Source organism: Oppia nitens, unplaced genomic scaffold, assembly GCF_028296485.1.
Source record: "Oppia nitens isolate AA-2021 unplaced genomic scaffold, nextdenovo-longstitch-racon4-pilon3 scaffold17_pilon_pilon_pilon, whole genome shotgun sequence".
Taxonomy (NCBI): Eukaryota; Metazoa; Arthropoda; class Arachnida; order Sarcoptiformes; family Oppiidae; genus Oppia; species Oppia nitens.
In genome coordinates, this window is record NW_026533196.1 from 719,766 (window position 1) to 736,602 (window position 16,837).

General features: G+C 26.2%; 3 protein-coding genes across 3 annotated transcripts; 1 reads left to right on the forward strand and 2 right to left on the reverse strand.

The window, feature by feature from the left end:
* The first annotated feature begins 578 nt into the window (after positions 1-578).
* LOC128965496 (collagenase 3-like) lies at positions 579-8,875 on the forward strand. Its single transcript, XM_054312203.1, has 9 exons — positions 579-1,289; positions 4,578-4,840; positions 7,062-7,366; positions 7,431-7,454; positions 7,522-7,656; positions 7,720-7,901; positions 7,972-8,188; positions 8,249-8,449; positions 8,610-8,875. Exons 1-9 carry the CDS (start codon positions 939-941, stop codon positions 8,873-8,875), a joined length of 1,944 nt encoding a protein of 647 aa, XP_054168178.1. The 5' UTR covers positions 579-938.
* Positions 8,876-9,175: 300 nt separating this feature from the next.
* Positions 9,176-13,295, reverse strand: LOC128965368 (uncharacterized). Its single transcript, XM_054312046.1, has 11 exons — positions 12,248-13,295; positions 11,823-11,917; positions 11,671-11,754; positions 11,362-11,609; positions 11,200-11,292; positions 11,029-11,139; positions 10,819-10,916; positions 10,573-10,746; positions 10,343-10,508; positions 9,742-9,974; positions 9,176-9,637 (listed from the first exon to the last, which is right to left on the reverse strand). Exons 1-11 carry the CDS (start codon positions 13,019-13,021, stop codon positions 9,257-9,259), a joined length of 2,457 nt encoding a protein of 818 aa, XP_054168021.1. The 5' UTR covers positions 13,022-13,295; the 3' UTR covers positions 9,176-9,256.
* A 735-nt stretch (positions 13,296-14,030) lies between these two features.
* LOC128965497 (anoctamin-8-like) lies at positions 14,031-16,369 on the reverse strand. The gene is made up of 6 exons (XM_054312204.1): positions 15,178-16,369; positions 14,974-15,112; positions 14,859-14,914; positions 14,705-14,779; positions 14,141-14,629; positions 14,031-14,075 (listed from the first exon to the last, which is right to left on the reverse strand). The coding sequence occupies exons 1-6, from the start codon at positions 16,222-16,224 to the stop codon at positions 14,031-14,033; spliced, it is 1,851 nt and encodes a 616-aa protein (XP_054168179.1). The 5' UTR covers positions 16,225-16,369.
* Between the last annotated feature and the right edge of the window lie 468 nt (positions 16,370-16,837).

A 16,837-nucleotide genomic window follows, 5' to 3' on the forward strand; every position in this document is an offset into this window, starting at 1 on the left:
ATTAATTATTAGATAACATTATTGATTTATATCAATTAATAGTATAATTTAATAAATTAGTTAAAGATTTTAAGTTTAGTTGAAAAAATATGATTTCTATTATTAACTAATCTGTTATAATAATACTACAAGTTTTAAACTAAGGATAATGACCTCCCGGTGCAAAACATTTCTATTATTATGGTTTAGTTAGAAATGCGAAATTTTAGTTGAAATAGTTTATCGGTTTGAATGCAAATGAAAATAATAAAAAAGACAATTATTGGCGAACTTTGGGTTTAGAAAGTGATGGACACTCTAACCATAAAATAGGATAAGTCTTATAAAACATAACATAACAGCAAAAATACATAAAAGTTATTTCAAATGTTTGGGTTAGATATGAATGGTTAGAGCAAACACTGGACTCAATGCTCGACACAATTATTTCATTGAAAGCTATAATAAAGTGCTATTATTTTTATATACATATATTGTTAGACAAAACAGTTAATCAGTTATTGTTTTTTAGTATAACTTATAGTTTATGATTACAAGTCATTAAAGTGATTGTGTTTTGGCGTTTGCGTCGTCAGTGTTGACGCAGAGGGAGAGGCAGTCATAACTATAGGCAGTATTGTATTGTAAGTATTGGTTCTCTGTGTTAGGCATTCAATGCAGTCAATGCTGTCAATGCTATTAATACTATAATACTCTACTACTGTATGACTGTATGTATGTATAGACTGGGATCTCATGTTGTTGTGAGCGAGCATTTAATGCAGTGATGAATACAGTGATCACTGATTGCATCCAATCTATGATATGATATATACATATAATTGCAATGATTTTTGTGTTCTATTTGTATGAAAGCAATCAAACAATGAATTGAGTTATGATTTATAGTAAAAATGTAATCATTTTGAACACAATTTATATATTTGTGTATTCAATATATGATAAATACAGTACTAATCATACGAGTGATGACTAAATGCAAGCAATGTATGGAACATAAGATTAATAGTCAATGCATTCACACAACTAGTGATGCCTTCAATGCTATCGATTGGCACAACATTTGGTACAATGTTTGTCAAAATAGTTGCAAATATAGTGACAGTCAAAGACACAGACAAAGACACAGACAAAGTCAACATAACATTAAATTAACTCATTTTATTAAATCCATTGTCCAAACTGTGATATTGATGGTAATCATCTCATTCATCAATTGTAAGCCATTAAGTGATGCACCGATCAGTCAGCTGTCTATGCAATTGATGGACAACACATCCCATGCTATGGTATGACATCTTATATATCATATTATATTTACAACATTTTTAGTATATTAATATAGAAATGATAATCAAATTTATGGTCAAATATAAAGTCAGATTCAAATATACTTCATATATGTAGTAATAAAATAATTATTAATATATTTTAATAATCTATCGATTTATTGCTACAAATGTATCGTTTTTATTGTTTGCTATTATTATTATTGCAATATTTTGTATGCATTTTGTTTCACTATTTCACTGCTTTTCTATTGTTTTTTTTGTGTTCAGGAAAAGCATATTAAACTATAAGGAAATGTCATTTTATTTATTTCAACTTATGTTAAATATATTACTCTATGGGTATAATGAAACAAATGTATAAAAATAATGAGATTTAATTTAATTGAATTTCAGCCAATATATGTAGAAAGTATTGGATTCAATATTAAGTGACAGTTAATACTAGAGTGTGTTACTGTTGATTCAATTTAGTGATGATTTTATGACAAAATATTGATTTTTTGGTCTAAAAACTATTGAGATCTACTTTTGACAATAACTAATATTTTATATTAATATCACTTTTAAAGCAATTTTCATGGGATAATACTTTTAATCTATCAAATATTAAGTCACAATTTTACAAAAAAAAAACAAATGATTAAAAGTAAAGTTACAAACATTTAGACATTAATTAGTTAATTATAACTTAATTAAAAATTGTAGACAAATTAAAAGTTAAGTAATATATTTTATTGTTTGCATGACATTTAATAAAATGCTAATGTTCAAATAATAATTGTTTATATTGACCAACACTAATGTAATAGCTATAAATTACATTAGCTGTAATACTAATTAAATTATCAAATAATGTTTGATAACATAGTAGCTATTAACTAACTAAAATATATATTAATGTATTTTCTATTAGATTTTATTAATATCTTATGTGTATTAACTTAGGTGTATATAATTACAATAGAATATTATAATATAATTGATATGAATTTCTTATAATATACAAAATATATAAATTACTTTAACAGTAAATTTACTTAAAATGATAGACTTTACAAGTTTTAATACTTATATAAATGTCTCAGAAATGATGCCAATATAAGGTTACAGTCATTTTTTGTGAAGATTTACTGTAATCATATAAATAACTTACAATTTAGGAAAAATGTCTACTATTTTATTTAGTTTAGTTTTTCGTTGCCATTTCAAGACATAGTTTAAAATAATATATAAATTGACACAAAAAGCAATCTTAAAGTTAAGTGAAAAAAGTGTGTTTTATGGATGACTTTTTTAAAACAAAAATTTATATTATACTGTATTGACTCATAAGATATAAATTTACTGTAAATTTCTAATAATTTTTTATTCTATTTTTATTGAATTTCTTGACAATATTTGACTCAATATATAGTAAATATCCTAATATTTGAAACTAATGTTTACATAGCTTAAGGCAATGCATAAATTTAAGAGTTGGTATTAAATTTTTAAATAATTTAATTTAAAATTTTGTTTATATTTATTACACGAATATATTATATGTTTGTTACAACTTTATGCAATCATTTTGTCAACGACTTACTCATTGCTAGTTTTCATGAATACAAATAAATGCAAATTTTGTTGAAAAGATATTGCTGTCACTTATTATAAATTTTATTGTCATTTTTCAAATCATTAATTTTATCTTCTATTCAAATTGAATATATGAATGGTTTAAGTGAAACACATGTGAAATTGATTTGCATTGAATTGAAATAATCTGATTTATATGATGTTATCTAAAATTATTTTTACATACATTTGACAATATTTTCCTTTTAAAGCTAAAATTGCCGGATATTTATCACTTGAGACAAACCATTACTGGATTATTAAATAATTTGCTAAAAAATCTTAAATTTTTATTATTTATATTAAATAATGTACAAATTATAAATTACTATCATAGTTATATAGACACATAAAATATTATTTAATAAGCAAGTGTTTAGTGAATATAATTTGAATAAAAAAAAGTGAGAAAACATTACTTGAATTGTCAGTCAATGGATTGTTTGCACACAAGGCTGACTACAAAACAGGTTAATGTATTTCATTCACTCAATTTATTTTCAAAATTTTTTAATAAATTCATTATAAATAAAATCCTTCAAATGTATAATTTATTTTTTTTATTTAAGCACATAATTAAACTCAAGTACGTAAATATTGCTTTATATGTTTATAATAAATCATAAGAGATTTAAAAATGTTTAATGAATTTAGTTATGTTCAACACATGAATTTCATTCAATTTATGATTAATCAATATATCAGTTGTAAATTTATGATTTATATTTTATTGGTTTAGTTCAGTGAACTATAAGATCAATGACTATAAGTAAAATTGTCTAAAATTAAGTTAACAATTGATATGACTTATGGCCTGAAAGGGAGAAATGTTAATATTTGACTTTTATCTATTTGTTTGCTAATAATATAGTTTTCACTTTTTCAGTTATTTCACTGTTTTGTTGCATTCAATAAATTAAATTTTTTATTTACACTTGTATTCAAAAACAGATTTTTCGTCTAAAAAGCAAATATGAGACATAAAGGCATTTGTTAGTTGTCTGTAGATTACAGAAACACATGTGTTGTATATATATATTGAAAATATTTGAAAATTCATGAATCTTTGTTGAAAACAAATGAATTTTTTATATCATTTACATCGTTCAACAAAAAACAAAATAATGAAATTGTCTTAAAGATGTTATCTAATGGTATCTAATGGTATCTAATTGTATTCATATGTATCACATGTAATCCTAATCCTTAATATTTGTATTCTTTATGATTTTAGGACAGAATAATTAAAATTGTTTTTAAGTTATTCATCAAAACGCTATTTTAATTTTAGATGCCATTACTCTTAATTGAAATTTCCAGTAATTATAGGCGAAACCAAAATAAAAACTAAATTACTATTTAAAATTTGTACAATAACAAATTTTAAATTATTATAAAATAAATTTTAAGTATCTTTATAAATTATTAGTTTTATTAATACTGTAAATTATATACTGTATATTACTACAGTGTATAACTCACTTTAAAAGTTTTCATATAGAAATGTTTGCTGTTTTTATTATCTTTTTAATTTCTATTAGTAATGTTAATTACATTTATAAATTGTTGTAACTTTGATGATATTATTTTGTCAATTGTTGAGATTTAGATTATATTATATTTATTCAATTATTTATTTAATCTTTGATTTTGTTTTAATTAAAACAGGATTTTTTGGTTAAATTTGGATATTTGCCGAAATCAACCAAAAACAGTGCGAATTTGATAAGTGATGAACAGCTTAAGGATGCCATCCGTGCGATGCAATCGTTTGCAAATTTACGTCCGACCGGTCTTTTAGATAATAAAACCATTGAACTTATGAAAAGAAAAAGATGTGGTGTTCCCGATGTCTTTATATCCAATGGTCGAAGAGTTAGACGCTATTCACTTCAAGGATCCAAATGGGATAAAACAAATCTAAGCTGGAGGTCAGTCATAATATTTATCACACCATTTATAGGCAATTTGCAATCATTTTCAATGTTTTGTTTCGATATAAAAAATGAATAAATGTTTGACGCCTTCAAAGTTATAACTTATAACTACTTTCAATAAATCATTAAATCTTTTGATTGAAAACTATAATATTTCATAAAAAATTATTTGAGTCATTGATAATATCACTGACATAAAAAGATATCAGATTTTTATGTAAACCAAGTTTAGTGAACCATTACATGAAATATTGGAAATAACTTAATGTCATAAATAATATTTATATCAATTGTAGATTTTTATTATTTTTGCCATATATTGTATACAAACGAAATTACTTAAAATATTAGTTAATTCAATAATATTAAAAATATAAAATACCATAAATTCTATTAAGATCATATACAGAAATTGATTCAATTGTCTAATTATGCCATAAATATCTGATTTTATATAATTGAAATGTTTATTTGAAGGCTAAATTTATGTAGTTTTAACAGTTTTGTTAAACATAAACTTTGAAATTTTCTAAATATCTAATTATATTTTCTATTTATTTATAGTATAGTAGAAAATATTTGAATTTAGGAATAATGTAGTTTCTATGTTCAATCATTAGACTACTTGTACTGTATTTAAAAATACTTTAAAATAATTGTCAATTGTTGTACTATTTATTGTATTGACAGTTGATTTTGTTGATAGAAATATTAGAAATTTAATAATAAATGTGATTTCAATTAAATGTTGGAAATAGCAGTACTTTAATAAAGTGAATCCAGAATTGATTTCTTTATTAAATAAATATGTTGTGAATTGATGTGTAAATACTGTATAAATCAAATGCTTTAACATTTTCATTGTATTTGATATAAGTAATGAACAAAATATATTGAAATAGATGTTTGAAAAAATCAAAATAATTAAATTTTTTGATTATTTTTTTGCCGTCAGTTAGTAATTAATCATAAATAATTGTATTAATTTTTTTTTAATTATTAAATGAAAGAACTTGTTAGTGTATTAATGATTTAATTTAATGTATTACATATTTAACAATAATTAATTTGTAAACAATTAAACTTAAATATTGAGACAATTTATCACTCACTCAATCAGTTTGTGGTGTATTATAAGCCATTGTAAAGCCATCACAACCTCCTTGAGTGAGTGACAGTCGTCTCTATAATCATCATTACTATCATTAAATTCATGTCAAACATATTGATAATTAATTTTATGCTGTTATTTGTTTCGTTAAATATCAAATTTACTTAAAATATTGAACTTTTATAATAAATTATACAAAAATAAAATGTTTTTATGGTTATTACTAAATGGAGAAATCAATTTTCATATTAAATGTCAAATTCTCCGACAAATGGATATTGTATAATAAAATGACATAAATTTTGTAATAAAAGCATTTCATATTAAAACGTCAAAAGCAATACTTTTTTCATAAATTTAACAAAAAATATGAAATACAGACTAAATCATAACTGAGTCCTATTTCAAAATTTGTTGTTATTATAGCATAAGTAACAGTAAATGTAATTGAAATTATTGTTAAATTATAGTTTTAACAATTGCTTATGCATTATAATTATATTATGAAAATGAAATGATATATATATTATAGATGAAAATAAATTCTTAAATGATAAAAACTGTAAAACATTTGATAAAATAAGTATAATTTATATTAAAAGTAAAATATTTTATATAATTTTTAAAACTTAAATGTTTTTATATATTGAATTAAAAATATGATTTAAAAATCTAAATTCAAAAACTTATTATTATTTAGAAGTGCTTTTGAATTATTACAGAATATTCTGTTAAAAGCATTTTATTGAACTAAACTTTTTATTTAAAACTTACAATTGAAGACAGTTTTCGTTGTCAATCTGTTACACTTTGAGGAACACTCGAGTGTTTTCGGTCTCAATCTGAGACCATTATCAACGCCGAGTTCGACATTGAGACCGAAAATACTAGTGTTCCCAAAGTGTGACAGATTGTCACCGAAAACTGTCTTAAATTATAAGTTTTAAATAAAAAGTTTACTATAATGTGTTCTGAAGACAACATAAAACTTAATAATTTTATTAAAAGTTTTGGTTATGAAAATTGAGAGAATATTTTACAAAAAAATCTTAACTTATTGTCTCCATTACTAATATATAAATTGATGTATAAATGTGTTGATAGTGTGAGAGACTGGTCACCCGGATTGGACCCACAGTTTGTGATGGAACAGTTTCGGAAGGCATTTAAGGTTTGGTCGGATGCTTCGAGACTGACCTTTACTGAGACCCGTAGAGCTGACGCCGATATAGTTATATCGTTTTACAAAGGATCTCATGGCGATGTGTATCCATTTGATGGCCCGGGATTTGTATTGGGTCACGCATTCTTTCCCGGTGATGATATTGGTGGTGACGCACACTTTGATGCCGATGAACAATGGGATCAGCGACAGTTCAATCCGAATGATAACCCAAACAATAGGGACGGTATGTCTGTGATGTATATCCGTTGAATGAATTTGAGAAGACATTTGTGTTAATTATATTTTAGGGGTCAGTCTGTTCTCAGTTGCCGGTAATTCATATATCATTTGATCCATATATTTATTCTACAGTAATGTAATACAAACTGCTTTGAATAGCACATGAATTTGGTCACTCACTGGGTTTGGCTCATTCATCAGTTTCTGGATCTCTAATGTTTCCATATTATCAAACACTTGATAATAATTTTCATTTACCACATGACGATACATCAGCAATTCAAGAACTTTATGGTATTTATGTTTTTTTGTTGAAAAAACAATATTTTAATTTTGTTTAAATATTATTTTCAAAAGGTCCACCAACTGATCAAAATTGGTCACCACATTCATCACTGCCAACACCCAAATATACCAGTACTGACCGCCCAAATACACCAACGATTCCTAAATTTTCGACTGAATATCCAAATGCATGTGATATGAGTATAGACGCCATCGCAACCATACGTTCTGACATTTTTGTCTTTAAGGATAAGGTATCTCTTTATTAATTATATTATAACCGCAATTCAATAGTTAACACAATTGACTCTATTTATTAAACAGTTCTTCTGGTGGTTGAAACCTAACCGATCTATGACTTCGGCGAAACCAATTGAAATATACCGATATTGGACTGATCTGCCAAAAGACTTAAAACGAGTGGACGCCGTTTATGAGCGATTGACTGACAGTAAAATTGTTTTTTTTATCGGAAAACAAATTTGGGTTTTTAGTCAAACTCGTGTGGATCACGGATATCCCCAACCTTTAACATCAATCGGTAATTTTTTTAATGTAAATTCATAATAGATTTATACTTTAAATTGAAATTTAAAAAAAGGATTGCCGTCTGATTTGGAGAGAGTCGATGTGGCCATGATTTGGGGTCACAACGGAAAGACTTATTTGTTTAGTGGTTCAAAATATTGGAGATTTGATGAACAAGAAAATAGAGTTGAATTAGATTATCCGCGTCTTATATCTACCGCTTGGAAAGGAATTCCCGGTAACATTGACTCTGCCTTTCAATGGTCTAAAGATAGTATGTGTTTAGTTTAAAATTAAAAAGTTATTGATTTTATATTAATAAATTTAATTTATTCATTATTATAATTACGGGTACTATTTATAAGTAAAGTTTATTATAGAATCTATCATTTTTTCAAAGTGTTATTAACATCAAAACGTTATATTTTTTTCAGGTCAGACATACTTTTTCAAAGGCCATCAATTCTGGAAATTTGATAACCGAAAGATGCATACAAGTGATAGTTATCCACAAAATATCGGTCCCTTTTGGTTCCAGTCATTGTTATGTCGTAATATGAAGACTACCAGTCCTCAAGTCATCGGTAACTTGAGTTCACATCTTTCGGCTAATTTGAATATAACTCTGTTTTTGCTCAATTGTATATTGTTTTATAATTTTTATATATTTTATTACAGTATTAATATTTTTTCAAAGTAACTGAAATTCTCAGTATTAAGAAAATGAAATGTGAATATTAACGCATTATTTTACTTATTAATTAATTTTTATACCACTTTCTATTAAATATATATTTAATTTTAAAATATAATTTTTATATAACACAAACAACCGGTAAAATTTGTACATATGTTAAAAGTATTATTATTATTGCCTTCATTTTTATATACTGTATATTAAATAAATTTAAGTAATATTTTTTACACAAATATTTACTATATAAACAAATGTCTAATTTTTATTGATATATTACTAACAAATATTTTAATATAAATAATATATAAAATATATAGGAAAATTCAAACTTTAATGTATATGTAACTGTGTATGTGTGTGTGTTTGTGTGGGTTGAAAATAATATTAATTTAAATCTTGATTATCAATATCAAAGTTATAGTCGAGAAGATTTTCGTTTGATTCACAGTTGTTATCATTGAAATAGTCATCACTTTTCAACATATCGTCGATTCCATCAATCGTTTCGTTTTTAAGATTAAATCGGATGCAGTCGTAAACAATAGTGAGATCGCGAATCAATGGTTCGTTTTGAATGACTTTTAGAGAATATTTAAGGAAATCACTCGATATTTCTGGACATCTATTCATTTGAAATAAATTCAGAGATTTGCAATTATCGACAATAACTTGAGAACCACTATCAGTGACTTTAAGCGAACCACTTATATCTAAATGTGTCAGATCTTCGAGATTCGAGACCAATGCAAGAGAGCTGTTAGTAATCTAATAATAATAATAATAATAATAATAATAATAATAATAATAATAATAAAATAGTTATTATAATAATAATTAGTATTTTAGTAAAAAAATTGCAAACATTTTACCGATGAATCAGTGATTACTAGTTTGTGTAAATGAGGCAAATATTTGTAAATTTGAGAAATTGAAGAATCGGTTACTCTTCTGTTTAATACAAGAATTAATTCTTCAATTTTACAACAGTTTTGTAAAATAGATAAAAGTGTTTCGTCGTTAATATCATCAAAATCTACCGAAACATCCAAAACTTTGAGATTATTTAATGAAGTTAAATACGAAAATCCTGTCGTATGTGTGTCTAAAATATTATAAATTAAAAAAGTAATTATAATTTCACACTAAATACTGAATAAAGTTTATATTGAATTATCTTTAACTAATTAATGTACGTATAATTAACTTATTATGACAATAGTTAAGACAACAATTATCTAGTGTTGACTTTCGTGGACACACTAGTGTTTTAGTAGTCATTTAGTATGACTTCGCACTGATCAGCACTATTGCACTGATAGTCATAGAGATACCAGTGCTTTAAAGTTTTAAAGCTTAACAATTAATTGTTGTCATATACACATGTATATTGTCTAATAATTGTCTAATAAAGTGTATTGTATTACATTTGTTAAAATAATTTAAACAATTATCAGTTTATTAAAAACAAACCTTGAGTTGGATATAATGTAGGAAACTGTGAAATCCTCAGATATTTCAAACATTTTAAACCCAAACAAATCATTTTCATAATGTTTTGGTTAACGGTTGACACAGAAAGTGCTTCCAATGACATTCTGTTGCCATCAATAAGCTCTTTGAAACCCTTTTCCCTAATCTTAAAAAATAATAATATTATTATTATTATTACAATTTTTGTTGAATAAAATATTATTATAAACCTTTGGACAATTAGTTATGTTTAAAGATTTTAATGAAGTACTCAATAGTCTAAAACAATTTCCATTAATTTTAAAGTTATTAGTGATTTCCAAGTGTTGAATATCTGTCGCACTTTTGATTAGCCACCAAAAGCCCTCTTCACCGAAATGACAGCAATCGTTCAAATGTAAAATCTTTATATAATTTTATTTATAAAAAGTTGTTAAATAAAAAGTTCAATTAGAAATACAGATCGGAAACAATACTTTCAAATGTTGACACTTTTGTCCTAAAACTTTAATCGCATAATCAGTTGTAACGCCGCTATCAAAGATCAATGTTTCCAATAAAGAACACGAAACAGCTATCAATTATTTTTTACGATTACCGGTAATTAAATTTAACAACAAATTAATTTGCAAATAAAAATTATAATTTAAGTAATCATTTTAATTAATCAAATATTAAGTGAATACCAATTATTTCCAAAGCTTTGATATCGAGATAATTAGTCACATGTTTTAAATCAATAGACTTGAGATTTGGACACTTCTTCAAAATGGTAAACAAAATAGATGTCGTCAACACTGAAGATATATTTTAAAATTGTTACAATATTTTCTAACTGTTCATTCAATTTGTATTACCAGGAGATCCAAAACTAAAGAACGATTTTGTAAATGAAATGCCAGTACGAGTTGACCACATTTGATTCATAAGTAGTTTCCATCGGATGCAAACTGATAATCATTTTATCATTTCTTTTAATAATTCTAATAACAAAACTAAATTATCTATCAATACTATACCTCTTTCAAGATTTGTCTGATCTATCAAACAGTCCAACAGTTTAAATATGTAAACAATAGAGTCGTCGTCTAAATCATCAAAAGTGACCCCATTTTGTGATAACTTATGTCTGACAATGTTTGTGATAACAGTATTTTGAGGGCAATTTCGGTACTCCAATGAAACCTGACGTTCATCGATAAGTTCTTTAACTTCTTCTTTCATTTGTTTGCATACTTTAGGTTTGGCTAAAAACACCCGAAGCGCTCTTTGATGACAACAATATTAGAAATATTGGATTACAAGACATTTGACTGTTAAAGTAATACCTGTTATCTAATATGAGTTTATTTGGTTCGATAGACAAAACTTTTTGCAAATCACAGATATTTTTAAATGTTATAAATCCATATCTATGTTATCAACAATTTTAATGACAATTAATTTCAAGTCCAATCAAATTATCGGTTAAATTACATGCCCTTTCGGTAACTTTTTAATGTGATCCTTGACTATACAACAATTGTAAACTTTACCAAATTTGTTGAAAAATTTCGATAATTGTGCTTCAGTTACCTATAGTGTTAAATAAATTTTTGTAAACATATGTATCAATAAAAAAAATCTTATTATTATACAATAGTTATAATTGGTATCATTTTGTATATTTTCATTAATAAAATCATTTTTAATATATATTTGTTAACAATAGATCATTTCTCTGACTAGAGATTAATGAAAAAACAATGTGAAATGATATTGAATTATCATTTACATTACATTCATTACATTAACGTTTAAATTAAACGATTGATAAAAACCATATATCGCACGGTATATACAATAAAATGAGATTTAAGTTCAAAATTAAAGCCAAAAACGAGTTTAGATTTAGTCATAACGTACTCTATAACTAATATTTCCTACAAAAAGTCGCCTTTCGTTGCCATCAATGTCTGTCTCGGTGTGCATCCGATGCAACCGATCATTGTATCCAAACGGGTGATCACCAAAACCTCCACCATTAGTACACTCTTCCCCTTTAGTGTCTTCAATGACTGGTTCATCGATAGGAGAAGTAATATCCATAGGTTGAACATCAGTCAAGTCGTGACCACCCGATTGACTACAGCGTGAATCAGATCTCATCTGTTGATCAGTTTGTAAACCCAAAGGAAGAAATCCGCGATTCTTTCGCGGCGAAGGAGTTTTGCAAAGTCTGTCGCGAAGCGCCTGCTCTGAGAACTGTTGAAACGCCTCGCGATGTATTGGTGTGGCCACAGGTGTAGCCGGAAGTGATGACCGAAAAACGGCGCCCATTGGAAGTCCCGGCAAACAGATTGAGTTGAGGCCCAGGAATGCCTCGGAATGTAATTTCTGTAAATGTCTGAATCGGGAGCTAAACATACTTGTGATGAATATACCAGAACTACTTCTTCTGTTGTTTAATGTATTCGATAACATCTTTGTTGGTGTCATCTGAAGACCAATTGAATTCGGAGCCATTCTTCGGCTCAGAGATTGCGTTGAATACGGCATACTTTGGCCGCTCGGTTGCGACAAATCACCGATTAGACCAAAACCAGTATTATTGGGACGATTTGGACGACCGGACATACGGATAGCCGCAGACATATCGCCGCCCGAATCCGACTCCATCTCGACCTCCATTTCACTCATCACTGACTTAATCTTTAGTTCAATCGATTGACACAAATGACAAAATCAAAAAAAGTTATCAATTGTTGTTACCATCGATGACGGTATCAGTGAAAACATTTGAGTATTAATTATCACACGATTTGGTAAACAATTTGTTATTAAAATACATTCAAAACAATCATTCAATCATTCAATACATTCAATGCATTCCATTGAATACGTTGTCAATTGTATGCACTGTTTGTACGACAAGTCATAGCAATTGTAATACAATTTTTGTCAAACAATTTGTGATTTTTATTGATCGCTATTTATTTCACTCCAAATAATATTAATTATTATTATTATTATTATTATTACTTTATTAATATTGTTTAGTATATGTCTAACAATAAATATCGTTTCCATTGGCTATTAATATCAATTCAATCGAGAAAATCATGTTTTTTACAGAATTAAACAATTTTTTTATTAAATAAATTACTTTTTATTTTATATTAATTCAAAATTTAATACTCAAATAAAACTTCAAATAAAATAAAAATAAATAAATAATTTGCCAAAAGTTCGGTATATGTAACCCATTTGTTGTTGAAATTTCAGGCGCGCTGTTATAACCATTATATTTATGACAAATGCTATTTTATTACTTTAGGTTAGGTTGGAGTGGGTGTAGAGGGTTAGGAACTGGTGTGTGGGGAGGGAAGGAACGGGAGGTGAGGACTGGTATATAAAACTTGTTAAATTATCATTTTAAAAGCGTTTAAAACTTCAACAACAAATGGGTTATATATATATACCGAAGCTGTTCCAATAATTTTCATATAACTTATATAAAATAATTAAAATATACAAAAAAGTATAGGTATTAAAATTAAAACATTTTATGTTAATAAATATAATAAATATGATATAATTATAAAATTTATTATAATAATACATGTAATAATAGTAAATGAATTGATTGAATCAATGACTTAATATTCAAATTGAAAGACACTTTGAGATCACAATAAAATCAATAATTTTAAAAAATGAAAGGACTTAACCATTTAAGAGCCAATAATAGATGCTATAAAATAAGATATAAAAAAATAATTAATTTAACAATTGATGAAACAATAGTCAAACGCAGACCTCAAGTATAACTCCGATGAGAACCAGTTGTACCTCATCTTCAATGGCTGTAATCTTTGAGATTTGTTTGGTTTTGACAATCAGAGCGCAATTGACTATAATAGCAATATAGGCGATAGCGTTGAGGACATCCTCCCATTGGCCAATGTTTTGCACCCGATGGCCACCAAATGGTCTCTGATATAAAACACATAACTTGAAGGCATCGCTTCTGATTTCAATTAAATTATTAAAAAGTGCAAAAACTGCGGCCAATGGAAAGGTAGACGAAAAAAGCATAACATAACCAAATTGTATGATTAGTTCCAAGTAATCATCAAAAGTAGACTCATATCGCGGCATATTTGCCTCCAATTCAATCGTTGAAATTTCATTGATCTTTATTTTATGCAATTTTGACGATAACTTATAGGATTCAAAAATAAAAGGCAAAAGCGTTTCCTTTATATTTCCAATCACTTGTCGTGTAATGAGAAGGGCTGCCAATTGCTTACAGACAAAAAAACATTTCACAATTCAATTAATTTTAATTTTACTAAAAATAAATTTATATATTTAATATACCTCATGAAGTTTATCCATATCTCCGATATAAAATGCAATATAAAACAGAGATACAAATGAGTTCATAAATTGAAACTGAAAATAATTAAATATAAAAATTAGTAATAAATTATGCACTTTTTCATAATAATTATTACAATTATTGTATTCTTACCAAAATTAACTTTAATATCAAATTATTTTCATGTGTTGTTTCAAATTCATAATTTTCTAAATATTAAAATTTGAAATTTAGAAATTATATAAACAATATATTAATATTATTATACCTTTATTGTTTAGCCAAACAGCTATATAATAATAAATAGCATCAAATATATTGATGAGAATGGCTAATATTATTTTTGGTATATATTTAGTCCAAATGGGATATTGCCATTCATCTATCACTACATTATCCCAATAAGTCTGTAATTAAATAATTTCAATAATTAATTACAAAATATAATATAATTTACGTTATAATACATTACTTGAAAATTTAAGACCGCAATCATTACTCCAAAGATAACGACAAGACAAATGCCAATAACAGGAATTGAAATAAAATATTTAATTAATTTTCTTTCAAATTCAATATTAAATAAATTAAATAAACTTTTGTCTCGAAATAAAGGTCTTATAGATTGTTCATTAATTTGGATTTGATTTGAGCCCCACTTTTGAAGTAATTGATTGTTTGTATGTTTCCACTTCTGGAGGAATACTGTCGACCATATAATGTTAAGAACAGTAAACGAAAGGATATATATCTCATCAAAAGCATTGTTATTATTGCCATAAAATGTGATAAAAATGCCTAAAATTGATGGAAATATCAACGCTAACGTATAAAATCCTAAAAATGCAAAATAAGTTGCAATTTTGTGTCCAAAATATTCACAAATTTTATCCAACGGTTGAAAAGAGAAAAAAGCTGAAACCCATTGTCTTCTTAATAATGATAAATCAATTTCGTTGTGAAGCGGAAGGACTTGTTTTATAAGATTACTTGAAATTAGTTTCGCAATAATAGCATCGTTTGGTTTAAGTTTCATAAGTTTTAATTCATTTTCAGTTATCTGTTCATCGCTTTGATTATAACGTAAAGAATTGAGATTTTGTAAAATTAGTGTTTGTCTCTCAAGACTAGTCAGAGATTGTCCGGTACTAACTGTGCGATAACCCAATTGGTGAGCACTGGACACCAAAAAGTCATCGGTGGCCGTCAGATAAAATGCCTGTTCCTTATAGTGAGAGTGAGGTTTAATTTCAACGACCAGTTGCGGCAATCTTTCGGTCAGAATTTGAACTAAAGAATCAATTATATGATAACCTTTTGGCGATATTATCAAAATGACATCGTATTTAACCGATGATTGACTTTGTCTGTGCCAGAGGTGAGCACCGGCTTCTTGAATGTCTTGAGTTTGCTTTTCAATAATATTCTTAATTTCAGCCTTTAATGAGCTCTTTCTCGTCGAAGAATATCTTTTGCGTAAACTCGTCGAAGAAGAGCTGAAATTGTCGTCGAAATCCATTTGTTTTCAAATCACAAATCATGAAATTCTGACACATTTGTCATCATTTGCTTTAATAGTGATTTTGGATCCAAAAAAACAACAGAACTTGGATTCACTCCAAGTCTTGTTTCCAAACATACATCGCATCCATTCATCCATTCATTCACTCATTTCATTCATTCATAGAATATATTTTCAATTATTTTTTGAAATAAAATCGATTTTTACATCAAAAGTGTTGCCAAACAACTAAAACTTGTGTTTCTGTTTTGCTTTTCAAATGAAATCCAAATAAAAAAATATTTTATGAAAAACAATAATTATTACAATCAAATGACAGATATTGGATATATAACACAAAAAAATTATAAAAAAAACAAAATATACAAATGTTTAGCTGATTTTTATTATTTTCAAATTAAATTAAATGTAATAAATTTTATATTTAATTGTAATATTTGTGATTAAAAAATTTCAGCAAAATAAATATATTGTATAACTTATAAAAATCTTATAAAAATTTATAATAAAATCAGTAATTTTATTATTATTATTCTATTTAAATATAATTTAACATTTTCTTATTATCATAAATATTAATAATTAAAAATTTATTACCGGTTATTATTGG

Coding starts and splice junctions, on each gene's coding strand:
- LOC128965497 (XM_054312204.1), bottom strand. CDS start 16,224: ATGGATTTCGACGACAATTTCAGCTCTTCTTCGACGAGTTTACGCAAA. Junction 15,113..15,177: donor TTGCGGTCTTAAATTTTCAA/GTAATGTATTAT, acceptor ATTTAATTACAG/ACTTATTGGGATAATGTAGT. Junction 14,630..14,704: donor ATATGGATAAACTTCATGAG/GTATATTAAATA, acceptor TTTGTCTGTAAG/CAATTGGCAGCCCTTCTCAT.
- LOC128965368 (XM_054312046.1), bottom strand. CDS start 13,021: ATGAGTGAAATGGAGGTCGAGATGGAGTCGGATTCGGGCGGCGATATG. Junction 11,755..11,822: donor ATTAAAAAGTTACCGAAAGG/GCATGTAATTTA, acceptor TTGATAACATAG/ATATGGATTTATAACATTTA. Junction 11,610..11,670: donor AAACTCATATTAGATAACAG/GTATTACTTTAA, acceptor TTGTCATCAAAG/AGCGCTTCGGGTGTTTTTAG.
- LOC128965496 (XM_054312203.1), top strand. CDS start 939: ATGATAAATACAGTACTAATCATACGAGTGATGACTAAATGCAAGCAA. Junction 7,902..7,971: donor TTTTTGTCTTTAAGGATAAG/GTATCTCTTTAT, acceptor TTTATTAAACAG/TTCTTCTGGTGGTTGAAACC. Junction 8,189..8,248: donor CCAACCTTTAACATCAATCG/GTAATTTTTTTA, acceptor ATTTAAAAAAAG/GATTGCCGTCTGATTTGGAG.